Source organism: Dioszegia hungarica (genome assembly GCF_025882075.1).
Source record: "Dioszegia hungarica strain PDD-24b-2 chromosome Unknown MKK02contig_8, whole genome shotgun sequence".
In the NCBI taxonomy this organism is placed as follows: domain Eukaryota; kingdom Fungi; phylum Basidiomycota; class Tremellomycetes; order Tremellales; family Bulleribasidiaceae; genus Dioszegia; species Dioszegia hungarica.
The window spans coordinates 4,013,603-4,040,602 of record NW_026515770.1 but is presented as its reverse complement, the minus strand read 5'-3'; the positions used below and the strand labels follow the sequence as shown (position 1 = coordinate 4,040,602).

The 27,000-nt window shown below is 57.5% G+C and overlaps 10 protein-coding genes across 10 annotated transcripts; 5 read left to right on the top strand and 5 right to left on the bottom strand.

Annotated features, from left to right (window-relative positions):
- Positions 1-40: 40 nt before the first annotated feature.
- On the bottom strand, positions 41-3,074 carry MKK02DRAFT_37196 (Metallo-dependent phosphatase-like protein; the record flags this gene model as incomplete). Its single annotated transcript, XM_053089586.1, has 12 exons — positions 41-220; positions 292-713; positions 769-889; positions 940-1,183; positions 1,240-1,304; positions 1,365-1,402; positions 1,455-1,568; positions 1,641-2,103; positions 2,157-2,249; positions 2,297-2,450; positions 2,535-2,655; positions 2,705-3,074. The coding sequence occupies 12 exons, from the start codon at positions 3,072-3,074 to the stop codon at positions 41-43; spliced, it is 2,385 nt and encodes a 794-aa protein (XP_052946353.1).
- Positions 3,075-3,275: 201 nt separating this feature from the next.
- Positions 3,276-5,885, top strand: MKK02DRAFT_37195 (putative pre-mRNA splicing factor; the record flags this gene model as incomplete). The annotated part of the gene is made up of 6 exons (XM_053089585.1): positions 3,276-3,485; positions 3,537-3,834; positions 3,879-4,084; positions 4,127-5,563; positions 5,614-5,739; positions 5,811-5,885. 6 exons carry the CDS (start codon positions 3,276-3,278, stop codon positions 5,883-5,885), a joined length of 2,352 nt encoding a protein of 783 aa, XP_052946352.1.
- A 316-nt stretch (positions 5,886-6,201) lies between these two features.
- Positions 6,202-8,198, top strand: MKK02DRAFT_45279 (uncharacterized protein; the record flags this gene model as incomplete). Its single annotated transcript, XM_053093330.1, has 3 exons — positions 6,202-6,216; positions 6,282-7,484; positions 7,545-8,198. 3 exons carry the CDS (start codon positions 6,202-6,204, stop codon positions 8,196-8,198), a joined length of 1,872 nt encoding a protein of 623 aa, XP_052946351.1.
- Positions 8,199-8,756: 558 nt separating this feature from the next.
- MKK02DRAFT_33734 (uncharacterized protein) lies at positions 8,757-10,712 on the top strand (the record flags this gene model as incomplete). Its single annotated transcript, XM_053088777.1, has 3 exons — positions 8,757-8,771; positions 8,839-9,942; positions 10,014-10,712. The coding sequence occupies 3 exons, from the start codon at positions 8,757-8,759 to the stop codon at positions 10,710-10,712; spliced, it is 1,818 nt and encodes a 605-aa protein (XP_052946350.1).
- Positions 10,713-10,995: 283 nt separating this feature from the next.
- On the bottom strand, positions 10,996-13,579 carry MKK02DRAFT_45277 (uncharacterized protein; the record flags this gene model as incomplete). The annotated part of the gene is made up of 5 exons (XM_053093329.1): positions 10,996-11,778; positions 11,834-11,839; positions 11,948-12,955; positions 13,351-13,502; positions 13,561-13,579. The coding sequence occupies 5 exons, from the start codon at positions 13,577-13,579 to the stop codon at positions 10,996-10,998; spliced, it is 1,968 nt and encodes a 655-aa protein (XP_052946349.1).
- Positions 13,580-13,981: 402 nt separating this feature from the next.
- Positions 13,982-15,837, bottom strand: MKK02DRAFT_45276 (uncharacterized protein; the record flags this gene model as incomplete). The annotated part of the gene is made up of 3 exons (XM_053093328.1): positions 13,982-14,593; positions 14,641-15,750; positions 15,805-15,837. 3 exons carry the CDS (start codon positions 15,835-15,837, stop codon positions 13,982-13,984), a joined length of 1,755 nt encoding a protein of 584 aa, XP_052946348.1.
- A 3,367-nt stretch (positions 15,838-19,204) lies between these two features.
- On the bottom strand, positions 19,205-21,524 carry MKK02DRAFT_24543 (putative formin binding protein 3; the record flags this gene model as incomplete). Its single annotated transcript, XM_053086906.1, has 5 exons — positions 19,205-19,294; positions 19,361-19,687; positions 19,741-19,968; positions 20,013-21,144; positions 21,223-21,524. The coding sequence occupies 5 exons, from the start codon at positions 21,522-21,524 to the stop codon at positions 19,205-19,207; spliced, it is 2,079 nt and encodes a 692-aa protein (XP_052946347.1).
- Positions 21,525-21,734: 210 nt separating this feature from the next.
- MKK02DRAFT_33732 (uncharacterized protein) lies at positions 21,735-23,453 on the top strand (the record flags this gene model as incomplete). The annotated part of the gene is made up of 6 exons (XM_053088776.1): positions 21,735-21,762; positions 21,821-21,900; positions 21,945-22,327; positions 22,380-22,466; positions 22,519-23,217; positions 23,261-23,453. 6 exons carry the CDS (start codon positions 21,735-21,737, stop codon positions 23,451-23,453), a joined length of 1,470 nt encoding a protein of 489 aa, XP_052946346.1.
- Positions 23,454-23,551: 98 nt separating this feature from the next.
- On the bottom strand, positions 23,552-24,616 carry MKK02DRAFT_45273 (uncharacterized protein; the record flags this gene model as incomplete). The annotated part of the gene is made up of 4 exons (XM_053093327.1): positions 23,552-23,612; positions 23,664-23,809; positions 23,862-24,109; positions 24,160-24,616. The coding sequence occupies 4 exons, from the start codon at positions 24,614-24,616 to the stop codon at positions 23,552-23,554; spliced, it is 912 nt and encodes a 303-aa protein (XP_052946345.1).
- Positions 24,617-24,920: 304 nt separating this feature from the next.
- MKK02DRAFT_45272 (uncharacterized protein) lies at positions 24,921-26,625 on the top strand (the record flags this gene model as incomplete). Its single annotated transcript, XM_053093326.1, has 5 exons — positions 24,921-25,260; positions 25,306-25,374; positions 25,428-25,534; positions 25,578-26,171; positions 26,218-26,625. The coding sequence occupies 5 exons, from the start codon at positions 24,921-24,923 to the stop codon at positions 26,623-26,625; spliced, it is 1,518 nt and encodes a 505-aa protein (XP_052946344.1).
- Positions 26,626-27,000: the final 375 nt, after the last annotated feature.

The following is a 27,000-nucleotide window of genomic DNA, read 5'->3' as shown; positions in this document are numbered from 1 at the left end:
AATCTCCTGCAACGAAGCACGCGAATAATCTTACAACCACCTACTTATCCTCACTCAGATCCCTCATCCGTCCATCGACCAACGGACACACAATAGCCAGCTCCCCGCCTAATCGCTTCAACTCATCCTCGCTCGTCTTCTTGATAAACACCGCCCCCGTCTTGGTGATTAGCGGTTTCGGTATAATGGCCGATCCGCGAGATCGTTCTTTATCTCCATTCTGCCGTATCAGCACTCTCAATCCCTCGGGTACTAAGGTAATCACTGATACGGGTCTAGGGGAGGACTCACGAAATCATCCACATCGCTCATATGCTCATTCCTCCCCACAAACAGCGCATCCCTGATACTCCTCCAATCGTGCTTGACGACGTGTCGCCTGACTTGACCCCATCCCCTCTCTCCGCCCCCATTTCCATGCGATGGCAGAGACGATAGACTGTCCGACATCCCGCCCCGGACGGGTGATTCCGGTCCTCGGGGCGTCGTCATCGACATCGACATGGTGCGCTTCCCCTGGCCTTGGCCCTGGCCCTGGCTTTGGGTCTCCCGTCCGCCCCACCCGCCCCGCGTGCTGGCTGGCGAGGAAGCAAGCGAGGTATTGGGCGAGCTGTGTTCTTTGCGTGCGCGGGAGAGGACGCCGTCCGTACGGGACGAGAGATGGCTCTCGTGCGCGTCCATGAGCTGTTTATGACGGAAGATATAGGCAGAACCTGCAGTGTCAGCTTATGACCACTGATGGTGGATAGAGCAGAGAAGCCGACTTACCGAGGAGGAAAGACCGGATAATACTGCTCATGATCTGCCCATTCTCGTCGTCCACAATGAATTTGCGGTTCTTGAGCCCCTCAAACCCGTCGTACCCCTGAGCCATATACTCTCGTGTGATCTACCCCGGTCAGCTTCGACGCACTTGCGTGTACAAGGGTTTGAGCTTACCACGCGATACACCCTGCTCCCATCGCGCTTCACCTCCTCCCCCAACTCCACCTTCCTCTGATTCACCTCGACCGTCGTCCCATCTTCCTGCTCCACAAAGTTGACCATATCCCCCGGATGCTCAATCTCGTCCGCGTCCTCGTCGCCTATTGGGTTCTTGATGAGGTGGATCGACTTGATGCGTTGGTTGGGAGGGAGGAGGTGGTCCCATTGGACAGCGAGACCGGCTACGATGGGGAAGCGGCTAAGGCGTGTCAGCTTGGTTTACGCACACGAACTCGTTAAGGCGACAAAGCTCACCCTTCTTGTGCTGGCCATTTCGAAAGCGATGTTTCGAGGACTTCCCATAAACCCTTTCCGTCAATCTGCAAGTCAGCTGTCTTCCAGAGCCGCAGAACCTATTCTTCCAGCTCAAGACAGCTTACCTCGATACAAACGACCGGGTCTTCGAAAGGTAAGATCTCTGGTAACCGTCAGCTCTTGGCCACGCGATCAGCGAGCATCGTTGAGCTTACCGAGGATATCGCCAAGGGTGATCTTGCCTGGACCATACTGACTGTCCCCTCTCAGGGTCCCTCCACAGAGCAGAACAACATCCGCCCCGTGATCCTTCCCCTGCGCATTCTTGACTCGTATATCCGCCTTCACGCCCGTCTTCCCTTCCTCCTCCCCACCCTCATCACCATCTCCGCCCTCTCCACTATTATCGTCCTTCGCCCTCTCGACAAACCCGCTCCCTCCCTCGATCCCACTCTCCGCATACGCATGCAAGAGCACATCCGCCACCCAATTCCCCAGACCCGTCTCTTTCGTGCGCACCAGCTCCGACCGCGCATCGAACGGCGTCAGCGCAAAACACACCGGTTTCGACAGGGTGTCCGAGACGGACGAAAGCAGCTTGGAAATGAGTTCGGTGATTTCGGGCGAGGCGGGCGAGGATGGCATGACGTAGAGGTGCTCGCCGGTCAATTCGGAGATGGTCTGTTTACGGACGGCCGAGGAGGATGAGGGAGGAGAAAGGGTGAGGACGGCAGAGGTAAGGTCACGGAAGTCGGTACCGGACTTGATGAGGTGGCAGACCTTGTCGTCCTCGGTGCCTTTGGCGGTGTGGTCCCCTGAGAAGCCGGTCCAGCTCTTAGAGGCGCCGTTGCCGATGTAGTACATCTGACAATTCGTGAGCTGGCGTCACGTAGAAATCTCGACTTCGATAAGCTCACATGATCATGTCCGCCAATGACGAGGTCTACACCGTGCTCGCTCGATTTATCCTCGCCAGACACAGCTCCGAGCTCGTTACACAGCTTGATATCCTGCTCATCAGCTGGGTTTTGCAGCCTGAGTACAAGGAAAGACCCACGTTAGGCACCCGACAATGTGTCAAAGCGATGATAAAGTCAACTTTGTGCTCTCCCTTCGGATCTCTGAGCTCCTTCGATAGCGCTCGAGCCGTATCGGCCATGTCCCGATACGAGAAGTGCTCGGGCCATGATGGAATCGTCGCTATCCAGTCTCTGTATAGTCAGCATTGATCCAATCGGCAGATGGTGTAGACTTGCTGTTCGACCAGGCCTATCACACCTATCTTGACTCCGCACCGTTCCGTCACCCAGAACCTGCGTAATGGCTCCGGCGTGGTTCCGGTATGTTGATCGACAATGTTGGAGAGAAGCCAGGGGAAGTTGGTGCTCTCAAGCAGCTTTGTCAAATGCGGAAAGCCTATATGTCAGCTTCGGCAACTCCAAATTCGGCTCTCGGTCCGACTTACCAAAGTCAAAGTCGTGGTTGCCTATACAGGCACAATCGATCTTGAGGGCGTTCATGACCGGCACCATATGACTTCCTCTCGTCACCGAGCTCTCCACGCTCGGGTTGAAGACATCCCCAGCGAATAGCACCAGACCCTCCTTCTCCTCTTTCGCATCATCGCTGCCGTCGCCCTTCCGATCCGCCCACTCATCCCGATGCGAGAACAAGAGCTGGCCGAACTGAGCCACGTTTATCTTTGCCTCGCCATCGCCGTCCTCTTTGGCCTGATCGGGATGGAGCTTTCGCCTCTCTGGCGCGCCTGGCTGAGCTACATATTTCTGTGAGACGCGGTAGACGTCGTTGAAGCAGAGGATGGGTAAGGTGGGCATAGTAATGAGGTATATATGAATGGTAGGGGTGAGGTGCGATTCGCTGTGCCTGCGCATGCAAGATCTGGTCCGAGCTGAAACGTGTGGAGACCCCAGAATAGCTCACCATCGGCGATCGCCGCCCAGAGTTGCCACCCAAAAGCTTGAATTTTACGATCGTCCACCTGTTGACCTCTCCATCATCTATCCACACCTATAGCCATGTCGGAACCACCCCAGAAGAGATCAAAAATGGCAGAAGCAGGCCCATCCACTCCGGTGCACAACCCATATCTCGATCACAGGCCGCAGAATGGCTATGCGTCAGGCGCAAATGGCGTGGGAGCTGCGAACGGAGGAGGCAAGGTCAAGAACCCTTTGAACGGGTTGGTGCCTAGGAAGGTGTCGGTGCAGCAGTGCAAGGACATTATGGTGAGCTGACTCATCACCAACTGTCAGCTCGACCGGTAAGCTGATCTCCAGGACGGCGATGTAAACCCCTTCAAAGGCCTCGTCCCCTTCACCCCAAACTACCGCAAAATCCTCGAACAGCGGAAAGGTCTCCCCGTCTACCAAAAGATGCAGGAGTTCTTGACGGTGTTCAGCGAGAATCAGATCACAGTGATGGAGGGTCAAACAGGGTCGGGGAAAACAACGCAAATCCCGCAATTTGTCTGCTACTCGGATCTGCCGATGTTGAGGGGGAAGATGGTGGCTTGTACGCAGCCGAGGAGGGTGGCGGCTATGAGTGTGGCCAAGCGTGTTGCGGACGAGATGGATGGTGAGTTTGTTCTCCAGCAACCAAGTTCACACCTGACTTTACAGTCCAACTCGGAAAGCAGGTCGGATACTCTATTCGTTTCGAGGATATGACCGAAACCGGCACGACCTTCCTCAAATACATGACGGATGGTATGCTCCTGCGGGAAGCGATGAACGACCCGGAGCTATCACGGTACTCCACTATCATTCTTGACGAGGCGCACGAGCGGACATTAGCGACGGATATTCTGATGGGTCTCCTCAAGGATGTAAGCTCTCCGTCCTCGTTGTCAGATTCCAGCTAATTTCAGATCGCCAAAAACCGGGCCGACCTAAAAATCGTCGTCATGTCAGCCACTCTCGATGTCGGCAAGTTCCAGCGGTACTTTGGCGACAATGCTCCCGGCGGCCTCGCCCCTGTCGTCAAGGTCTCCGGTCGTACCTTCCCAGTCGAGACCTTCTTCACGCAAGAACCCGAAACGGACTATGTCGAGGCGGCGATCCGGACGGTCCTCTTCATCCATCAGGCGGAGGACGAGGGAGACGTTCTCCTCTTCTTGACGGGTGAAGAGGAGATTGAGGATGCTTGTCGGAAGATCAGGGCGGAAGGGGAAGAATTGAGCGGGAAGGGAATGGCCGGACCACTACTCGTCGTACCCCTCTACTCGTCATTACCTCCTCATCAGCAACAACGGATCTTTGACGCCGCCCCTCCTCCCCGCGCCGACAAGCTCCCCGGTCGTAAAATCGTCATATCCACAAATATCGCCGAAACCTCCCTCACCATCGACGGCATCGTCTACGTCGTGGACCCCGGGTTCTGCAAGCAGAAAGTCTACAACCCTCGGATCCGGGTCGAGTCACTGCTTGTTACGCCCATCTCGAAAGCCTCGGCTATGCAGCGTGCGGGCCGAGCAGGGCGGACACGGCCTGGAAAGTGTTTCAGGCTGTATACGGAGAAGGATTTCGTCAAGGAGCTGGAGGAGCAGACGCATCCGGAAATCCTTCGGTCCAATCTCGCCAATACCGTCCTGGAGCTCATCAAACTCGGTATCAAGGATCTCGTCCATTTCGACTATATGGACGCACCCGCGCCGGAGACCATCATGCGGGCTTTGGAGTTGCTTCACTACCTCGCTGCGCTGGACGACGAGGGCGGTCTCACACCCCTCGGCGAAATCATGGCGGAGTTCCCGCTCGACCCTCAGCTCGCCAAGATGCTGATCGTCTCGCCGGAATTTGGGTGCTCAAACGAGATGCTATCTCTCACGGCGATGCTTTCGGTTCCCAACGTCTTTATGCGGCCGGCCAACCAGCGGAAAGAGGCGGATATGGCCAAAGCCCAGTTCACCCATCCGGACGGGGACCACCTGACCATGTTGAACGTGTACCACGCGTACAAGTCGGCAGCGACCAACGAGGGGGACGCCAAGAACTTTTGCTGGCAAAACTACCTCAATGCCCGGTCGCTCGCACAGGCGGATAACGTCCGGACGCAGCTCAAGCGGAGCATGGAGAAGTTTGATCTGGAGCTGGTCTCGACAGCGTTTGAGGATAAGAATTATTGGAATAATATACGTCAGGCATTGACGTGTGGGTTCTTTATGCAGGTGGCGCATAAGGAAGGGGAGAGGGGGAGTTACCTCACGGTGAAGGATAACCAGGTGGTTAGGCTGCATTTGAGCTGTGGGTTGTCGACGACGCCAGAGTGGGTGATATATAACGAGTTTGTCTTGACTACCGCAAATGTGAGTTGACGTTTCCCCCACGATGGGTCGAGCGCGAGCTGACACTATAGTTCATCCGGACGGTCACTGAGGTCCGCCCAGAGTGGCTCATGGAGTACGCACCGCAGTACTTTGACCCATCCACCTTCCCGGCCAACAGCGAGACAAGAAGGGCATTGGAGCGGGTCGTGAAGAAGGTTAGTCCCATTCTGCGCTCATACCTGACTTGGTTCTCGCTGTGCTGCTGGAAGCTTGCTGATAGTTGCAGAGGTCCGACAAGTCGGGAGGAACAGGAGCGGACGGGGTGGAAAAGAAGAAGAAGAAGAGGAAGGCGGACAAGTAGTGGGGGAATGGTGATCATGGGCGATATCGATGTTGTCGAAGTAAGGGGGCGTGTACCTATAGATGCGATACTCACCCCGATGAGCTCAGTAGGAGCTATACACTGACAGCGAGCCCTGATGGATTGTCCGCTGACAATGTGCCACACTGACGGGCTGGACCGCCACATTCGTCACCTGTGTGTGCAAGAAACCTAAAATGTCAAACCTCGCTTCCTTCTACTTTTCCCATCAAATTCTCCTGCTTTCGTCCATCATCCAACTTGGATCAGCCCTACACTACCGGTCTCGCCTACTGCTCAGCTCAAGATATCAGACATGCCGAGCGATATCGTGAGTCTCTCATTCTCATTCTGTACTATGCCATCAATCCGTGGGGACCTCGGCTGATCATCCAGTCAACCCTCCCACTACCCCTTTCACCCCCTCATCCATCCGACCGCCTCTCTCCTCTCGCCATCGAGCTCCAAGAGCGTATCATCAGCCGCCTCGACCGCTCATCGATCGCCAGGATCGCGCGTGTAGCTCGGTGCCTCACGAAGGTCGCAACGAAACAACTATGGCTACACCTCGAGCTTGGCCTCGTCCAAAAGGGTGACGAGCGGCTGTGGCCGTTGCCAAAGAAGAACCTATGCGACGATAGGGATCGGCTGGCGTATAACTACCGCGTGAGGGGACACGCCGAGATGGAGGCGGCGACTAAGAGCTATAGTGCGAGACTCGAGCGGCAGATGGATGAAGTCATCAACCAGGCGGATGAGGGGAAGTTGACGTCGGTCCGAAGCTTCAGGGCGATGACGGCGTACAAGACTGGGCCGGCTTTTCTCAAATTGCTCTTGCCTATGGCTGCCACACTTCTCAGCTTGACGCTGGTCGCGCCGGCTGTAGCATTGGACTTTATCAACTACTATGACGGCGACGATCACATCAACCGCTTCATTCTCCTTGGCGAGCTCGGATCCAAGTTCAGTAAGCTCGGCCACCTGGAGATCGGTCCGTACGCTATCGACCGGCCGGCGTACTTAGCATATCTCATGCGGATAGCACCCAACCTCACTACGCTGGACATCACGCTAGACCACCAGGTAGCTGATACGCTCCACACCTGGGCTAGCCTCCCAGAGTGCGCCACACGTCCCTCGGCTGGTCACCTGAACCATGTTCGGCAACTACGCATCGCCTGGATCGAGGACTTGCATGAGACCATACACCGCGGTTCCGGCGGCTGCATCCTGCCCCTTCTCCAAAACAGCCCGGAGCTCCGACAGCTCCACATCGTTAGCGTCCAGGACCCCATGCCTCTCAACATGCCCATCCTCCCGGACGTGCTCGCCGCTCTACGCGGACGGCGATGCCGAAACCTCGAGGACCTCCAATGGCCGGGCGTCTGGTCATACGATGCCCCTACGCGTGAACCGGGCGATGAGATTTATGACCGGTTATACTTCTCCCCTCGCGATGCGGGATCCGTGGCCGAGGCGGATGAGGGATCTTCGGATGACGGAACGGAGGAGGCGCAAGATGAATCAGAGGCGGAGCTACTGCGGAGGTTTCCGCAGGTGAGGATGCTGGTGCTGAAGCCTGGACTACCTGAAGACATGGTAAGCTTCTCCTCTACCTAATTTACGAACGATACAGAATACCAAGCTGATTCTCCTCAGCACAAGATCTGGCCCGAGAGTGCCAATCCGGAAGTCCTCAGCCTGGATTCGCCCGCACACGAAGCTCTCCACTACGCCAACTTCAACCCCACCTCTCCCTTCTCCTCTTCTACCACCACCCAATCATCCCATATCCTTGGCATCCGCCCTGACCTCGCTCACCGCATCCGAGACACCCCTCGCCTCCTCCATATCCACTTTGGCGCAGACGAACCCGCGGTACACGACCTCGACCTCTTTGATCAGCTCCGCATCATCGAGGCTCGCGACGAGTGCACCTTCCGCATCAGCTCATACCGGCACGGCGGACAAGAGCTCCTCCACCTGCGTCTCCGGACGCAGTGGACGGAGGTCTCGGATGTCGAGCGCGGGAAGGGGGTGCCAGTGCAGCTGGCTGATAGCTGGCGCACTCTGAGCTATACCGCTTCGGATGGCTCAGAGCGGATCAAGCTCTTTGTCAAAGGCGACGAGTACAAGGTGGTACATTTGACGGATCTGGATGGGCAGGCGGTACCGATGGAGGGGATCTCGGAGATGAGGGAGGCGGAGGGGATAAGCGAGGAGGCGTGGGCGGCCAGAGGCGTGGAGATCGGTGCGGCAGCTTGGGCGATCCTAGGGAGGTGGAAGGAGACGGAGCCGGACGCACGGGTGTAGATGAGGCAGGTGGACAAGTTGGGGGCTGTTAGCATCGAGCTGAGTCGGAAAAGGAGAAAGGTCAGGGGGTGAATGGGAGGAACGAGGACCTAGCCAGCTTATGTGACTCTGATATCATTATACCGTCCACGCAGCTTATATGATCCAGGTCACTATAGCAAATCCACGGAGGTCTGGCCCATTCCCATTCCCTGATGGTCGAGATCATGCTGGGGGCGAAGTATAGCTTTACCATGGCTCCGGACTGCCTCCACCTCCACCGGCCACCGCTCCAAAACATCTTTAGATCTGACCATCACCTTCCTCTTACCTTCTATACCTCGTTCCTCGATTAGCCCCCTCCCTGGGCGCCCTCTGCTCTGGATGACCACCTGGACGTTCACACGGTCTGTGCGCTTCCGAGGCCAAAGCGGTAACGTCTGATTCCCTCAGTCACGTCTGGCTCGGACCGTCCGCTCAGCTCGACATTGATCATCTTCTCATCCGTCCTTCATTGTACTTGAGGCGCTGCGAGCAAGAGATCTTCCCCTCAGAACCTGGCCTTGTGCTCTTGAGATCATGTCGAGCGAAACAGTAAGCAAATCTTTTGCAACGGCAGCAGCATAAGAGGAACATCATCGACTAATACTGACCCCTACAGCCGACCGCGCAACCCCCTCGTCCTTCCGACCGCCTTTCCCTCCTACCCCTCGAGCTCCGCCAGCAAGTCATCGGCTGTCTCGATCGATGCTCGGCGCTGACGCTCGCCCGTGTCGCTCGTCGCTTTACTGCACCCGCGCGAGATCAGCTTTGGCGGCATCTGGACCTCTCCATCGCCAGCAAGACTAAGCAATACGGCGACGCTTCCTCACCTCCGGCCGGACAGCCTATCAGACAATCCGATCAGGCGTCGTCGTCATCTTCGCGTACTACGAAAAATTTCGCGAACGGTCTACGCCCGGAACAGGCGAAGCTGGACCGAGAAAGACAGCGCAAGGAGCGCGAGGAGATGCCGTGCATAGGGGATGCTATCCGACAGGCTGGCCACCGGGAGCTATCGATGGTGGAGACGATCCGGGCAGTGGACGGTCTGGGAACGATCTACGCCCTGCTGGAGCCGTTATTGCCTTGGGTGCCTAACCTCAAACGGCTCTCACTGGATGCAAAAACATCAGGGGAAGACAGGTATTGCGACTCACGACTCGGCCGGGTCGAAGGCAAGCGCGTACCGACTCGGCCGAGTCATGCTCAAGCTCAAGAGACGGATCCACTTCCCCTTTCTAGAGCCATCGAGATCGGTCAAGGCACTATCGAGCATCTGGAATTCGTCGCGCTCCTTATGGAATCGGCGCCAACACTGGCCACGCTCGACATCACGTTTGACATGGGCACTGCGGACCGGTCCCATACCTCGGACTCTCCCTTCCTCATCACCGGGGTTCCAAACAGTCTGCGGAGCATTCGGATCAGCAGCACCTATTTCGGAATGACCTTGGCGCGTCACCTATCGCCACTACTGAAGAACAGCCTTTCCCTGCGGCAGCTTATGATAGTCACCCCCGCGTCCCTCGTCGACACCACCCCTCTCGACAATGTCCTCGACTGCATTCAGGACCTCAATTGTCTCCAAGATATTCAGATACCGGGCATACCGACTCTTAATGCGCTCTACCGATCGGACGAAGACTGCCGCGATCACCTTCGGTTTCGGTCGTTCCCGATGGTGCGTGTTTTGGTTCTGAAGCCGAGCTGTTCCGATATTATGGTGAGTCTTGTCATACAGTGTTTCAGTTGGTGTTTTCAGCCGTAGAATGGCAGAACGCTAATATCACCTAGTTCAAGCTCTGGCCGGAAAGCTCCAATCCCGAGATCCTCAGCCTTGACTCCTCAGCGCACGAAGCCCTTCACTACGCCTCACACATTATCAATCACAAGGTTTCATCATCCTCCGCCTCGAACACCTCCACACTCCCCCACTGCATCCGATCCGAGTTAGCGCTACAGATCCGCGGTACCCCTCGTTTGCGCAGTATCCAGCTTGCGAAGGACGACCCCATTGTTCTCGGTCCGGAGCTTTTCAATCAGCTGCGAACCTTCCAAGCCCGGGACGAATGTACCTTCCGTATCCGCTCGTACAAGCACGCTGGCCAAGAGCTCCTCCACATCCGCCTTCGGACTCAATGGCATCAGCTCTCCGACGTCGCGGTGACAGATCATCCCAACATCCGTGCAACGACTTGGCGTACTCTGCGCTATAGGCAAAAGGCGGATCAAGCTCCTCGAGCGGCGCCCGGAGTATACGCTCGTCAACCTGACGGATTTCGACGGTGTGGCAGTACCGATGGAGGTGATGGGAGCGATGAGAGAGATGGAGGGCGTCAGCGAGGCGGTGTGGGACAGCAGGGGAGTGGAAGTCGGCGCGGCGACTTGGGCAGTATTGACGAGGTGGGCGCGGATAAAGGAGGACAAGGGGAAGAGTGGAGATCAGGAGCTGAGCGCTTGGGAAGCATAGTAGCCAGCAGATGGCTCACTTGAGTTACCATGCTATGAAATCATACGTGTTATCTACCAAAGCTCTACTTGTGATACGAGGTCCTGATGTATATGCTGCTGATCTGACTACCGCCTTCGCCCTACACATCCCGACGAAGCCATGTATACCCTATATCGACAGGTGCCATTCCCCGAGCCGAGTCCCGCTCGACCGAAGCCCCACCCGTGCTCCCGCATTCTCCTACTCACCATCACCTCCATGATCCTCGCCCCCTGACCTCCACCATGCCCACCATCTCCCCCGGTCCCGGCGCCCTCGCATAGCCTACTCCTCCTCACTTTCCTCCTCCTCACTTTCCTCCTCCTCACTTTCCTCCTCCTCACTCTCATCCTCCTCGCTCTCATCCTCTTCACTGTCCCCCTCCTCGTCACCCTCCGCCTGCTCGGCTGCGTCTTCCTCCGCCAGCTCCAGCCGCGCCATCTCCATCTCCTGCCACTGCAGAAGGATTATCCAGCCCGCCTCCCCAACCTCTACACCTCGATTCTCCCATTCTACACCAGCACCCTCCGCCTCCTTCATCTCCTGGATGATCAACAGAGGGACGACTAGACCGTCGAAGTCAGTCCAGTCCTGAACGACGGTCTCGTCCGAGCTGCCGAAGACTTTGCAGTACTCAGTCCCATCTTCGGTCGGATAGTTCACGCACTCTTCGTGCTCGCGGCAGAGCCTCCCGCTGGAGGCCGACGCAGGATGGTCCGCAATTTCGTATCGATTTGTCTGTGAATGGACGTGAAGCAGCTCCGACGCTCCATGTCGATACGACCGGGCCGAGCCGGAGCCAAGCTTCGGGCGGTGCTCCATCTCGGTCAGCAGCCGCAGATGATAACTGGCTGCATCCCGGTCCCCTTCCTGCCAGTCCAGTATGAGCGTGTGCAGGAGAGGACACTGCCGAAGCCGCGAGGCCAAACTGGGGATCATTGAATGAGCGGCGAAGAAGTCATCGACGTTGACTTCGATCGGCCGATTTGCCTCCTGCGAATGAGCCCACCAGGGGTAGGAAAAGAGGACGATTTCGAGTTTGTTGAAGGAGGGCCAACTACCTCGGTACTGCACAAGGTCAGCTTGAGGCCTCGTGACATATGAGATGCGCAATGAGACTTACGTATCCCTACCAACAGTCCGGATCCAACTCCGCTCGCCCAAATCTCCGAAGAGACGGAAACCCCATCGAGCTGCCCTCCAGAAGCAATTCATCTGTGTCTCCGTCTTCATAAACCTCCGCACCCCATATGAGATCCGTCAAGTGACGATACTGAGAGGCCATCTGCCAGATGCGTTCTGCGAGTCCGATGTCTATGTAATCGTAGTCGATGCAGAGCTTCTCAATCAGGGGTATCCGGTCGAGAAGACCGAAGGCGATGGTATGAGCCTGGTCATCCGGAAGGTCGTCCCAAAGATATCTGCAGAAAAGGTGGAGTCGGAGGGTGGTGATTTGGGTGTCATCGGCGACGAAGCCAGGGAATGATGTAGGGTCCAGTTGGTCCGGCGCGGAGTGTGCAACGTTGAGCGCGATAGTCGCATCGAGCGAGTTGAGATAGGGAGCCGAGTTGACGAGGAGGGGAATGAAGCCGGGGTACTTGTATGAGGCGCGTTCGACGTGGACGTGGGTGAGAGAAGGGAAGTTGAGGCCGGCCAGGAGCCAGGGTAGATCGATACAGGCCAAATCGGCCATGTCCGCTGGCCCCTTCCGTCTTTCCCAATCGTCGTCTTGCGGGTGACTGATCGCCAGCTTCCGCAGGAAGCCGGCTCGCCCGAGTATCTCTACCATGGCAGCCACTGCGCCGGGCCGAGGGACCATCCTGATCTCCTCGACGGCGCTCCAACCCTGCGCATCCTCCACCTGACGCGCGACCTCGAGGACTCTTGCACAAACTCCCGCCTGGTGTATCTGCTCCGTGCTTTCGATCTGCGCGCGATAAGTTTCGTACTCGGCCTCTGGAGAGAGCTCAGGCTCGATGGAAGGGGAGTACCCATAGTAAGGGTTGATGGAGAGGTTGAGTAGGCGGCAAAGTCCCCGTCGTGCTGAGAGGTCGAGGGCGGGGGAGATGCGGGCAGGGGCGACAAGGGCAAGTGATCGTACGTCCGACCGATCGAGGTGGCACACCACTCGATCGAGCATTTCGCGGGGAAGGTTGGTCAGGAACGCTGTGGGCCGCGAGGTGGTGGTGATGATGGGAGGAAGGGGATTGGCAGATGGTGGGATTAGGGAGGGTGGGGTGAAGTCCTGGGGGATCAGCTCATTATCAGCTGCGACAGAGCCTGCGATATATACTAGTATGCTCTTGTACTAACCATCGTATCGGACAGGCCGGATCTTCCGCTCGGAAGGGAAAGAAGGAGAAGATCACGCTTGAGACTTGATCTCGGACGGGTTGAGGTGGGAAGGGCGGTAACAAGTCGACGTGGCTGCGTTGGATATTGGACTGATGCGAAGGGTGTTCCGAGAGGTAGACGAGGGTGAACCTGGATACGATCGCTGCGAGGGAAGTGATGAGCAGGATGAAGAAACAAGAACAGACCAGCGCGTCGAGGTTGATCAAGCGGATGATCTTTTTGCTCCCGAGGTCGTGTAGCCGGACACACACCTCCACCTCATAGCCCCGGCCTCCCGCCACGCACGGTGTAGTTGACGAGGACGAGCCTCACCGGCCAGCAGCCAGTGGGGAGGGGCACGTATCCATCTTGGCGGCTGTGGGCGGGAACGTGCCTACTGATCGTCGTCAACCGGCCGCTTAGCATCATACAAGCTGGATACATTTGCACTATAAAGACTACCTGATCAGCTCTACCTCGCAGCGCAATCAAGAAGTGGAAAGGAGATGTACTCACTTAAAAGACTGCTCGCCATATTGCCTCATTCTCTTCCCCTGCCGGATCGGCCACCAGCTATCCTCTCCGCCCCGTCCTAGCTCCGCCACGTTCCCATTGGGGTCTCTTGAGATCTACACAGCCGTCCTTCTGTATGGCCCGATGACCATCCCATGAGATCTTATAGCGCCGGAGCATGAGCGCGTTCGAGCGATGTCCGGTCGCATGTATATGCCTTGGGCACCGTAAGCGATCTCGACATCTGTACATCAGTCAGCTCCGCAATAAGGTAGGTCCAGCGCGATAGCCGAGGCTGAAGTCAGGGTCGTTAGTCCGCTTGGCGGCCGATACTGACATGGTAGCATTGCCAGCTCTGCCCCGCGCTCCCTGCGCCACACTCTCATCTGAACCGGCAGCACCGCCCACTCCGATGACTTCTCGCTTACTCCCCCTCCAAATAGTCTGTCAACACCTTCAAAGCCGCCTCCCCCACCTCCAGGCCTCGTCTGCACCAGGCCTGCGGATCGAGCCCCTCAACTACTCGCATCCTCTCGATGATGTCTAGCGGGACGGACTTTCCGTCGTAGTCCGTCCAGTGCTGCAGCATCGGCTCTGCCACCCTCTCGAACGCCACCTCCCTCCGCGACCCATCCGCCCTGTCGTACTGTAGGGAGGAGTCTCGCGGGAGCGGCGGGATCTCGGGGATGTATTCCAGATCAGACACCTGGCGATGGTGCATGAGGATTTGTGCGTGCAGGAGCTCAGAGCCGCCTTGCCGATACGATCGGATGTTGTCGGTACCGCCTAGCGCTTCGATGTCGGCCAGCCGCCTGAGTCTGGCACCGCCGTCGGGTCCGCTATGAGCCCTCCTCACGTCCCAAGCGAGGGACAGGAGACGAAGGCGGGATGCGCAGCGAATTTGATCCGCAAAGGTTGGGAACATGTGATAGACCACCGGGTCGATGCTAGGGCGCCGGGTGCCGGAAGGTGGACCACCGGAGAAGCAATCGAGGAGGATGATCTCGAGACTAGGAATGGCGATCCAAAGTCCAAACTGAATGGTCAGCGGACAGCGCCGAGCTCCTAGATTGGCGAACTCACCGCATCGGGCCACTCCCTGGACATCACGCCTAGCCGTCGGAGCGCCGGGAACGCTGTCGTACCATCCTCTCTTTGTGCCAGCGCGTTGATTGAAGGCAAGTATCCGTTTAGATCGTATTCCTCGATGTCGAGATCCTCGAGAAAGCGATATGACTGAATCGACGCCATCATCCTGTTGTAGAAGGCTTCCCTTGTATTGGGCACGGTGAACGTGAGGGAGATCTTTTTGACGGAAGGGATGCGTTGGAAGGAGGATATGATGGTGTCGTTGATTTCGGACTCCTCATCGTCGTCATCATCCTCCGACGTCTCCCTATCGCAATTGTCATGCAAGGCAATACGCAGCACCTCGATCTTTGTGTTGCGCTTGAACTGAGGGAAGACCAGGTCCTCATCCCCCAGCTGTTCCTCCTCCTCGATTTCGGGCCCGTATAGCGTGTGGTCGATATTGACATCCAGGGAGAGGATATGTGGGGCCGAATTGCAGAGGAGGGGGAGGAAGCCGATGTTCCGAATGGTGTATGCGCCGAGTCGAACATGGGTGAGGGAGGGGAATCTCAGCCCCGCTGACAGGAGGTGTAGATCGAGGGGTTCGAAGAGATCATCCGGGCCCAACGAGCTCCGACGCCAGAAGAAGTTGTTATCCTGCGGGCAGTCCACCTCGAGAGACTGCAGGTTGGTAGTATTGACAAGGATATCGACTATCCCTTCAATCGCCTCCGAGCGGGGGATGATGTGGACATGCTCCACCATCGCCCACCTGCGCGGGTTGGCATCCGCCCGCTGGACGATCTTGGAGACCTTGTCCGCCAGACCAGCTTCGTGCCGCTCCTCCGCCAAGCTTGGCTCCTTGGTGGCCCAGACATCTGGCTGTCCCGCTCGGCCGGCTAGCTCTGGCGTATGAAGCGGGTAGGTTCCGAAGTAAGGAGGGAGGTAGAGATTGAGCCTCCCCCAGATGCCTTGTTCCGTTGCCGACGTGAAGATGCGTGAGACTCGGGAGAGCGCGAGACAACTGGACTGGTCCAAGTAGCCAATGACTTGTGAGATGAGTTCGTGGGGGAGGGAGGTGAGGGTGGATGTGACAGGAGGATGGGATGTTGGGATGGAATGCTGCTGTGTCAGCTCGCCCAATTCACGCAAAAAGGATCAGTCTGCTCGACGGACGATGCTGGTCAGGGCATCGCGATTGGGACCCATGTCGTTGTTTCTCGAGGCGCTTCTTATATTTCCCGTTCTACAACTGTGAATTAGACGTGATGATGATATGTCCGGGCGAGCAGAGTGGAGATGAAGTTGAGAGGAAGAGATGAGAACGTTGGCCGGGCCGGCGCGGAGCGGGGAGCGTAGCTCCCAAAGCTTAGAGCTTATTTTGAGTGTGGCTCGCTCTGGGCTGGTAGAGCTCAGCGATTCTCTTGACTCGCTATCGGTCCTAGCTACCGGACTGGAGCTCGCTGATCTGTGTGCCAGCGATAGCAGAAGCATAATTTGCATACTTGCGAGGTGGTCCAGTATTCAGCTTTTGCGGTAGGTCAACAATGCTACGATCCTTTGCCATGCCGATATCAACCACCACGCCCACCACCATCCCCACTGTTCACCTCCTCCAGCCACTACAGCCGCCCCCTCATCGCAAGTCTCAGCCTTCTTCTCGCTTGACAGCCTCTCCGCATCCGCACCGGCCTTCCACGCCAGCAAGACTTCCCACGCTTCCTCCCCGATTTCCACCCCGCGCCTGTTCCATTCCTCGTCGTTGGCTCCCTCCGCCTCCTTCATCTTCTCCAGCACCTCCAGCGGGACCATCATGCCCTGGAAGTCTGTGAAATGACGATAAGTCGGCGCCGTCTGCTCGAATAGCTTCTTTCGAATGGAGCCGTCTGGCGCGCTGTAGAACATCCCCCTGCCCGGGTAATCCTGCTTCTCCTCCTCGCTGGAAGATAGGTCGTCGACCTCTGCGTGCCGCATTCCCAGGTGGATGTGCAGGACCTCAGACGCGCCATGGAGGTAGGACCTGACGAAATCGGCTCCACCCGAAGCATCCGCGGCGTCGAGTATGTCGAGGGCATCCAACTTGTTATAGATGATGGATTCGCTCCAGAGCAGCTTGATGCGCTTCAATCGAGGGGCATCGCGGATTTGCTGGGCAAAATTCGGGATCATAGGGAAGAGAGGATGGGGAGGGGGACTACCGGCTTCTCGTTTGGTCGTGTCGCGGGGATTGCTGAAATAGTTGCAAATACGTAGGACGAGGAGCTCCATATGGTCGAGGCAAGGGACCGAGCTGAACTGAAATGTCAGCCGCATCCTTTCTGACCGTTCGCACGATGCAGCTGGACGTGGACTCACTGCATCGAACCACCCAGATCCCCACACTACCACCGATACACGCCGCAAACTCGGGAACGGAGCCGCCACCTTCAACGTCTTCGCCTGCCTCGCAATGCGTGTCAAAAGTCCCTTTTCCATGGGAAACCAGGTAAGATCCTCCAGATACTGGTAGCTCGAGAGGATCTCGCAGAGCTGATGCTCATCCGGTGTGGGTGGTTCCCCTCCAGAGACCAGAGATAGTCTCCGGACCAGGGGTGAACTCCGTAAGAGGTCGAACACGGCAGGATGCGGCTTCCAACCGCTAGGTCCGACCTGGACGTCCGTGAAGGAGATACGGAGGGTGGTGATTTCGGTGTCGCGACCGATACCTCGAGGGGGATTGAGCGTGACGGACATCGTTGCGTCCAGTACTGCGTTCCAAATGGAGACATCCAGGGACGTGACGCTTGGGGCGAATCGCGTCAGGAGGAGAGGGAGGTTGCTATAATCGATGGCATTGCTACCGATAGTCAGGTGTCGGAGGGAAGGGAGCGGGATACCGATGAGGCAGAGGGACGGGACGAAGCAGTCACCGACAGCAAGCTCGCCATAATATGAGCCGGGCGCCTTTATGTCCAGATACCGGAGGTTGGGCAGACGCTGCAGGAGGACGATCAACCAGGGCTTTGCGCCAGGTCGGTACTCCACGTAGAGGCTTCTGACAAGCTTCGACGCGGCCTCACTTGTCCGGCGGAAGTGCGCGACGATGTCCGCTCGAAGGCTGGCTGTTTGCCATTCCTCAGGCGTGTACCGCCGCCCGTTCGGCCATAACGGAAGCCGATCGTCGCCGTCCGGAAGATACGGGCGCGCAAGTATGCTGAGCTTCCGCCGTACGCCCCAGGCAGCATACTCTCCGATAGAGCAGGAGACTCGGGCGAGGCTGAGCAGGTCGGAGGAAGAGGAAGAGCCGAGATGGAGGACGACCTGGTCGAGGAGCTCCGACGGTAGGCGGGTGAGAGTTGGTTTGGGAGGGCAAAGAGCTCGGCGAATGCGGAGGAGTGTGTCGAGCAGCGAATTGATGATGGGCGGGGTCACGCGTTGACAATCTCGGATGTAGTGGTAGCGTATTACGACGAGCCCAAATGGGAGGTACCCTATTATAAAAGAGGCGACAGGAAAGTTGGGATGGGGTGATACGCTTATCTGTGATATCAGTTTCCAATGACTGTTGGATCGTGATCAGGAATAGGAGAAGGTCACCATCTTGCTGGACACAACGAAGAGGAATGTCGATACACCGAGTAGGTACACGTCGGCGAGGCTCATGGGACAGCATGATTTGACCAGCTATGGTGTTAGAGTCTGCTACTTGCTGAGGAAGTACCATCCGGAATTGGGGAAACTCACTATACTTGAGGTGTACATAACCAAGAGTGATCTAATCACACTCAGTATGTAGATATCGGCGGATGTGATAGGAAGGGGCTTTCCAATCATCTAGGGTATCAGCTTCTCTTCACTGCGAAAGATGATTGTCAGGACTATGAGAAGCTCACCACTATTGGAGAGATCAAAGAGCAGAAGGTTGCTATCAAACTGACATGGAGGCGCTCCGCATGGGTCGGGCGGCGGCGTGCTTGGGCCGACTATGGTATCAGCTTCTGCTAGATGCCAAGGAAGTATGACTAGGAATTGAGGAAGCTCACCATATTGCTGAGCAGTCTTTTCTTCTTTCAGCTGGATCTTGGGCAATGCGTGAATATCGGCGTCCGAAAGGCACCGCGCCGACGAGGCAGGTGAGACTGACCTAGAGGATGCAGGGCGGAGCTACGGCCTAGCGGTCAATGTTGCGGCTTTGCGCTGTAGCGACTGGAGCGGATGGGCGTGGGAGCGCAACACAGGGTTGGGCGCTCGACGGGCTGGCGGTGGGGGTATGAGCGAGCGTCGAGTTTGTCGTCGACGTCAACCGATGTTCCGGGCAGACTTGGATCCAGTAGGAGTGAGGGTCTCCAGACTGCGGGAAGAAGTGTGAAGCAGGTCGACAGGAAGAGGGAGGGACCACGCTCGAAATCAAGTTGATGGAGAATCGGACGGCCTTTGAACCCGCCTCGGGTTTTGTGTGTGGTGGCGCACACAAGAGCACACAAGACCGCCACCTCCATTCGGGGTCTCCCATCTCTTGAGCTGGTCAGTAGACGAGAAGCCCAGCTAGGAGCGCATCAGTACAAGCCAACTCTCAACGCACTTCATGCTCATCTCTTCATATCTCCCCTTCTTCTACCTCCCCCGCCTCCTTCTCTGTATCACCCGCCCCGTTCGCGCTGTGAGGGACAGACGACATTCTCCTCCGCTATCATATCAGCTCAACCCCTTCTTCGTCCGCTATTATCGAAATCAAAAGACACCCAGAACTCACCTTGGACTCCCGATCATCAACCTCTATACTCCCCCTCCCTTCTCCTAGGCCCCTACTATCCCTCCGTCCACTCTTCTCCCTCTCCAGCCCACTACTCCTCCTCTCATCTCCATACCCATCTCCCCTTCTTCCACTGTACTCCCGCCCACTCTCCTTATCTTTCCGCCTCTCCCCATCCCCGCCTTCATCCCTATACTTGTCCTTCTTCCTGTCCTTCTCTTTGGACCGCCCACCATCCATCGGATCATCCTCATCCACGTCCCGCCGTCTAGACTCGCGCTTGGTCGAGGTGCTCGCTTCTGCCTCGGCGGCATCTTGGATCTTCTCCTATGGTCGTCAGCTCCGCCCCTTGATCGCTCGTGGAGAACGGGTCAGCTCACCTTCATCCGCCGGATGTACTTGTCAAATGCCGCCCGCCTATCCTCCTCCGCGTCGATATCCGTATACTCCGGCAGGTCCTTCATGAGCGGCACAGCATCCTCGTAGCTCATCTCGACGGTGATCTTCGTGGTCTTCAAGGCGTAGCGGAGGTCATCGATCCGGTGTCGGCGTTTACGCTCCGCTCGGCGGATCTCGTCCGCTGCCGCTTGCTTAAGCTTGGCAGTGATCTGCAGATCAGCGTGACCATCAAGAGGAGAAGTAGAGGACGTACCATAGCGTGCACCTCCTTCCTCAGCTTGACATCAATCATCGTCTCCAAATGTGCCTCTTTGACCCACGCCTCAAACTCCTCCCAGCTCGTCTCCGCCTCGACCTTCTTCTCAATCCCCGCCAATCCCTTATTGATCTTCTCCGCCGCCCTCTCCGTCTCCTCTTCGAGATCATCCACCGCATCCATCCACAGCTCGAGCGGATTCGACCCCGTTTTGCCCAACAGGGCGAGATACCGCTCATCGTCCCTAATCCTGGGGTACAGATCCATCCACTTGGATCGGCCCGTCATCTCCCCCTTGTCCCTCAACTCGGACAACAACTCCTTGAACCCATCCCTCGCCTTTCTCGCCTCTCGGACTTTGGAAATTCTAAACTTTCTCGACTCCTCCTCGTGCTCCTTCTCCAGCTCCCTCGCGTAATTGTCATACACGTCGAGAATATCGACCGTGTCGACCTTTTCGAGGTCCGCGTCCGCCTTGAACGCCGAGGAGGAAACGACGAGGTCATGCGCCTGGCGCCAGCGCGTCGAAACCGTAATCTCCAGCGTCCGAATCAGGGCGTTTAGGGATTCGAGGTTCCGGGTCCGGGTATCCCTTGCTTCCGTCTCTTCCTTGAGACGCATGTCTCGGGTGTACCCATCAAGGATAGCCTCCCGCTCATCCTCCTTCGCCGACTCCCACATCCTATTCCCCCGAAAGACCCGGTTGGCCGTCTTGGCCGTGCTCCAGCTCTTGATCTCGCGATTGCTCGCAAAGAGAGCCAGAAGAGCCGGACGGAGCTTCTCCACCCGCTCCGCCTTGGCCGCCAGCCGATCGTCTACGATCTTGCGCTGATACTTGGCAAAGGCATCCTTCTTCTCCGCGAGCGTCTCGAGTGACTTGTACAGCTCGTGCGTGATGATCTTCCGAAGGGTGTCTTCCCAGGTGATCGTCTCGTCAATGTCGAAGAATGCGAGGAGCTTCATGAATGCCGATTCGGCGTCTTCATATTTGAGGAAACCGCCGACGGGCCATCTGGGAGGAGGGGTCTTGGCACGGGGTGGGAGGGGAGCGGTATAGGATACCATGGCGTTGTCGTTGCTGGGGGAGATGGAGCGGGTGGGGGACGGTGTACGAGGCGGCGGCGTAGGACTAGACATCAGCACAGTAGGATGCAGTATAGACCGCACCACCAGGTAGGGATGGCCCTCCACCTTGTGCACTACTCACCTAGGTAACCCCTTTCTCCTCCTCGTTTCCCTTTCCTCCTGATACGCCTCCTCCCGATCCACCTTCCTCTTGAGATTAACCAGCTCATCCGGTAAATCCCACTTGGTCTCCTTCGTATAGCTGTTCACATAGTACGGCCTGTCCTTGCTGGTATACTGCTTCCAGTCGGTCTTGGCCAGAGCGCGCTCGAACGGCGTGCGCAGCTCGTCAGGCTTCTCCCATACCGACTGCTTTGTCTTGGAGTTGGACCAGTAGGTCCGCCCTTCAGCGTTTTTGTACTCTGACCAGAGTGAGTCCGGCATAGAGGATAGAGGATAGCGGTAGGGTATCGGGTAAAGATAAAAGACGGTGAGGGTGAGCGCGACGAAGACAAGGAGGAATGGCCCCGGAACTAGTTTGGCCGGGTGAGCGGAGATGGACAGCCAACTCCATCTCCGTGGCGATGACGCAACGCTGGAACGCTGAGCCAGCAGCCAACCCATACCTTCGCGCTCCTTCTACTGCACTCTACCATGCCAGGCCTGAACCCTACAAGCCAAGGTAGGCTGTCGCCCACGCTTGGAGCAGCTCAATAGAGGGGCTGTAGCTGATAATGTAGACTACGAACAATTCATCGAAATCACTGGCGCAGAAAGAGACGAAGCAACCCATTTCCTCGAGAACGGCACTACCCTTCAAGTATGTCCTTTCACCCCGTCAAACTGCGTCAAGCTGACAGCCAGGGCGCGATCGAAGACTTCTTTGCAGCTCGTGAAGCCGGCGTACCGCAAGACCAGGATCTAGACCTAGACAACGAAGAGGAAGACGAAGCAGCACTCGAAGACGCTCTGATGGCGGACCAGGACCAATCCCAGCAGCCACCGGCGGCCCCGTCGGGTAGTGGCGGAGCACGGACGCTCGGTGGGCAGGCAGTGGATACAACTCTACCGGAGGGATGGGGAAAGAAGGAGAAGAAGACGGGTAGGGTGGGAGAGTGGAGCTCGGGTGGAGGTCAGGGTGGGCGGCCTATGCCGGGCGGGTTTGGCGGAGGAGGGGACGATGACAGTGAGGATGAGGACGATGCTCGCCGAGGCGAGAAGAATTTGTATACCGGTGGCGAGAAGAGGTGAGTCACTGTGACTCAGTCCAAGAAGGGAGTAGTGGCTGACCTCGTGCAGTGGCCTGGCTGTTGAGAACCCCGATCGAAAGAAGAAGGGTGGTCGAGGGATAGTGGAGGACATCTTGAAGCAGGCGTCGAGTCATGCGTGAGTTATTTTCTACGCGTAACTTCCCGACTGGAGATAGCTGATCCCTCAGCCAAGGGCAACCTCAAGGGCAACCCCAAGCGCCCGCCGCCCCAGCCCAGCGATCCGGCTTCTTTGGCGGTTCCGGTAACACCCTCGGTTCGGAAGATACCCCTCCCGCCGCCGCCGCTCGCGCCGCTGCCCCCACACCTCAGGTCGCTCCTGTCAGCTCGAGCACCTTTGACTCGCTCCTCGGCGGTCTTATGGGTCGTCACACCGCCGGCGGATCCGCCCGGCCCGCTCCTACCGCTGAGGACGAGGACGACGACGAGGAAGAAGAGGTCCAAACTCGCCAGCTCGTCTTCTGGCGAAACGGCTTCTCGATCGAAGACGGTCCTCTGATGGAATATGACGCGCCCGGGAACCCCGAGCTCCTCCGTGCCATCCAGTCTGGACGGGCCCCGCCCAGTCTCTTCGGGGTGCGGTACAACCAGCCGCTGCAGGTCGAGGTACAGCAGCGGACGAGCGAGGAGTATGTCAAGCGGGAGAAGAAGAAGCCGGTGGGTGGGTTCGGAGGCGAGGGGAACCGGCTGGGTAGTGTCGCGCCGGAAGTAGGCGGTGCGGGGGCTGTAAGAGGTGGAAGTGGTGGGGCTGCTCCAGCCGCAGCTGCGCCGGTCAGTCAGGGAGGAAGTACGGGCAACGCGCCCAAGTTCCAGGTGGACGAGACCAAGCCGACGACGAGGTTGCAGCTTAGGCTGGCCGACGGGTCAAAGTAGGTCTCCCTCCAAAAGCTCGGATTGTGCGCTGATAGCTAGGCTGGTTGCTACGGTCAATCTCACCCATACCGTCGAGGACCTCCGGAACTTCATCATGGCTGCTTCGCCAGCATCCAATGGCCGTGCCTTTATCCTGCAGACCACTTTCCCAAACAAGGAGCTGTCGAATCAGAGCGAGACGATCGAGGCGGCGGGCCTGAAGAATGCGGTCATCGTGCAGAGGTTCACCTAGAGCTGGGGTGGCAGAAGAAGAAAGATCACAGAGGGAGGTGGTAGACCTATGCATTGTGTTATATAGCGCTCAACATTGAGATCTGCCTGAACATGAAATCAGATTTGATATGCTCCAGTCTTGCCGTGGCCGAAGCGGTCGTTGAGGCCCTTCGCGTCTCTGAATTGTCAGCTCTGGGTGGCAAGCATAGTGTCACGTCGTCCAACTCACTTGATCTTCGCTTCTCTCTCTTCGTTGCCCAATAACCGCCCCGTGATGCCCATATCCCGCGCATGGTCCCAAATCGCCTTGGGCTCATCCGCAGACGTATCCTTCTTCTGATGTTTCTCGAGCAATGACGGTCCTCGGTTCTGCTTCTACACCCAGTCAGCCTCTCTCCCTTCTAACCAAGATCAAGATAAGGCTTACCGTATGCCTAGCGACCTCATTCCTGATCTCATCATCTCGCCTCCGCTTCCTCTCCTCGCCCGAGGCTTTACCGCCCCCCGCCCCCGCCGCGGCAGAAGGATCAGGCCTCCGCTTGATCCCCGCCACCTCGTCCGCCTGGCGCTGGGCGCGCGCAGCGGGCGTTTCGGTCCATACGCTCTGATCGACCGGTTCGCCTGTTGCCGTAGTGGATCGAGAGAAGGTCGATGCTCGTTTCTTGAGCGGATCGACTGATGTGTCAGCTTCTGCTACTCGACCTCGAACGAGCAAGCGGACATACCGTTTGACAAAACCCCGCTTGACGGCGGAACCAACATCCATTCCTCTCTTTGGAGAACTTTCGGCTTGTTCTCTTCTTCCCTCAACCTCGCCCTCCGCTCTTCCCGCTCCCTGAACTCCTCCGCTGCTGTACGCTGCGGCGCGGGTCCAGCCATATCAGGCCTCGGACCGATATCGTCGTCGTCATCATCACTCTCCTCTGCCTGTCGGCGGGGCGGTGATGGTTCCCGACGACTGGTGCGGGGAGGTGAAGGAGAGGAGTATCCGCCCGGCCGGGAAGAAGACGAAGGAGGGGGCCGTGAGGGACCAGCCACGACTCTAGCGGCCGCGAGATGTGGGGGGAGGGTGGGAGTATACGAGTCTTCTTCGTCGTCTGATTCTGGGGCTGCTGGGGCGGTAGCGGCGGTGTTTTTGGCCAGGTGTGCCAAGTGAGGCGGGAGAGTGGGACCGATAGGCATCGCGCGGGGTAGATGCTTAGTGGGTGGCTATGTACGATGGGTGAAAGTGTAGGCCTAGAGAGAGGACTTGCTGCTTGCTGCTGTTGGTGCTCTGCCAGCGGCCACGTGGGCCGGATCCGGGGTTTACGTTTCGCCGAGTTCCAGCGGAAGCTTAAATTAGCCTCGCCCGCCGTACCCTCCGCCGAAAGCAAAGCTCTGCACCGCTCCACGGGCCACAGCTTCGCTATCCCACTCAAGTCTCTGTATCATCCCCGCCTGCTCATCTACTACATACTGCCCTATCTGATACACCTCAAGCCAAAGGATGATCGACAGCAAATCTACTAGCTCGATCGGGGATTCGCCAGACCTGCTAGTGGATGGTCTACCCTCCTACGACTCGGCCACCTCCTTTCCCCTCTCCACAACCCCTCAGCCGGGCGGGAGTACAAGCGGTGCTGCATCCTCTTCGACAGATGCGGCTGTGTCGGCTCAACAGGCCTACCTCTTTGCTGGTCCCTCCAATGCAGAGCCTCTCAAAGTCCCCTCGACAAGAGGGGATCAGCTGGTATGTAATCGCCAGACGGAAGTGACGAGGTACACGAGCGATCTCTCGACTACACGGGTGACAAGGGTGGAAACGTATGACCCAGCTGGATCGGACCGTGAGTGGACTGACGCTTCCAACGCGAGACAAGCTAAAGAGACAGCTGCGGTGCTGTACGACTTTCTGGCGAATATCTCTGGCCAGATCCCGAAGGTTCGACTGCAGATCACAGGTCGGTGCTTCTGTACGGGTACCATCTGCAACAATCACTCGCTGATACTATAGGCTACCATACAGAGACTCCCGCGCAGGACCAGGCTGTCACGATCAACGGCGTGACTGTGATGCAGAAGAAGGGCGAGACGGTCAAGATCTCCGACTTCAATTTCTTCGTAAGCCACTGGAGCCTTCAGTAAGAGCATAGCTGACGCTCAGATCGACCTCACGGATATTATCTCGCCTGCCGGGGTCCACCTTTCGGTCCTACCTGGCTACACGCCAGAATACCGGGGCAAGATGTGCGCCGCCTACGGTGCGAAATTCTCTCCCTCCCAAGGTGGCCAGGACGGCTATGCGCCGCTTTCAACGGACGACGCGCCGGCTCATGTATCGGTCGGTTCTGGACGACCAATCTCATGGGGCGCTCATGACGTGTTTGCCAAATGGGATGGCAAGCGCTGGATGCAGGGTCTGCCAATCTGGGCCAAACCTCAGGATATCCGGTTGGAAGGGGTCAATCAACCTGGCGATCCCGGCCACCGTGATGGCGATATCGAGCAGGCACGCGGGAAGCAGGGCGAGCCGGCCCTGACCGCATGGTGCCAGGCGTACTGTGCCGACAGGGGGTGGTTGAAGGAGTTTATACTCCGGAAGGAGGTCTGGGGCTGGGATTACGGGGCGCTGAGCAAGGCGATCAAGGGAGCGGTGGTATCCACGGGTTACACGACCGAGGTGGAGGTAAAGCTGAATTGGGACGAGCAGGAGGCGATGGTTATGCCCTCCAATCCCTGGACCAGAATCAACAATGAGGTGAGCTCTCCCCAGCGTATCTTGGCGCAACTGCTAACGAGACCAGACTTTCTACCACGTCATTCTGTGCATCACCCTCATCTACCCCTTGGTCTACTTCTTCCGGTACCTCTGTCTTCTCCCCTGGGTCGGAGGTAGGTACAACATAGCCCGCGCGACGTACAACCTCAAGCCCTACCCTCCTCTCCCATCTACCTACCCCAGCGAAACGATCCACGAGGCCCAGTCCCGTCTTCCCGGTCTAATGAAGACGAACCCCCAGCTCCCGGCTGAGCCGGTCCTTCGCCTCGGTCCAAAAGGCGTACATTACCTGGCGGGGAAGAGGGAGGGGGAGTGGTTTGCGCAGTGGGAGGAGCGGATCAAGATGGCTGCTCAAACGAGGTTCAGGGGGGAGTTGACGCTCGGCCCGACGATAGAGCCGAGGGAGGTCAGTCTGGATGGCTATCAGCGGTGATGCGTGACATTTATGGGGTTCGAGCTGGGCGTGAACGGTTGTATCAGGGCTATCTGACAAGGAGCTGTATCTTGTACTATGCAACGTATCGGTCTGCCACTCTCACCTTCACCGCTACAGTGCGCCTCCACCGCCACAGTGGGCGAACCGGCTATGACGCAAGCTGAAACACGCTGAAACATGTTGGCATGCCCCGGCTGGAATGCGGACTTTGGAGGCGCAGAGTCCAGACCTTGATATGATGGTGGGGCGGTGTGTACCTGAGGGATATAAACAGCGGCAGCTGGACCTATGACGTGCTTAGACGTGCTAGCACAGCCACTGGCTATGAATATAAGCGGATGATGAAATGAGCTATCTAGCCATCTTCCCCGT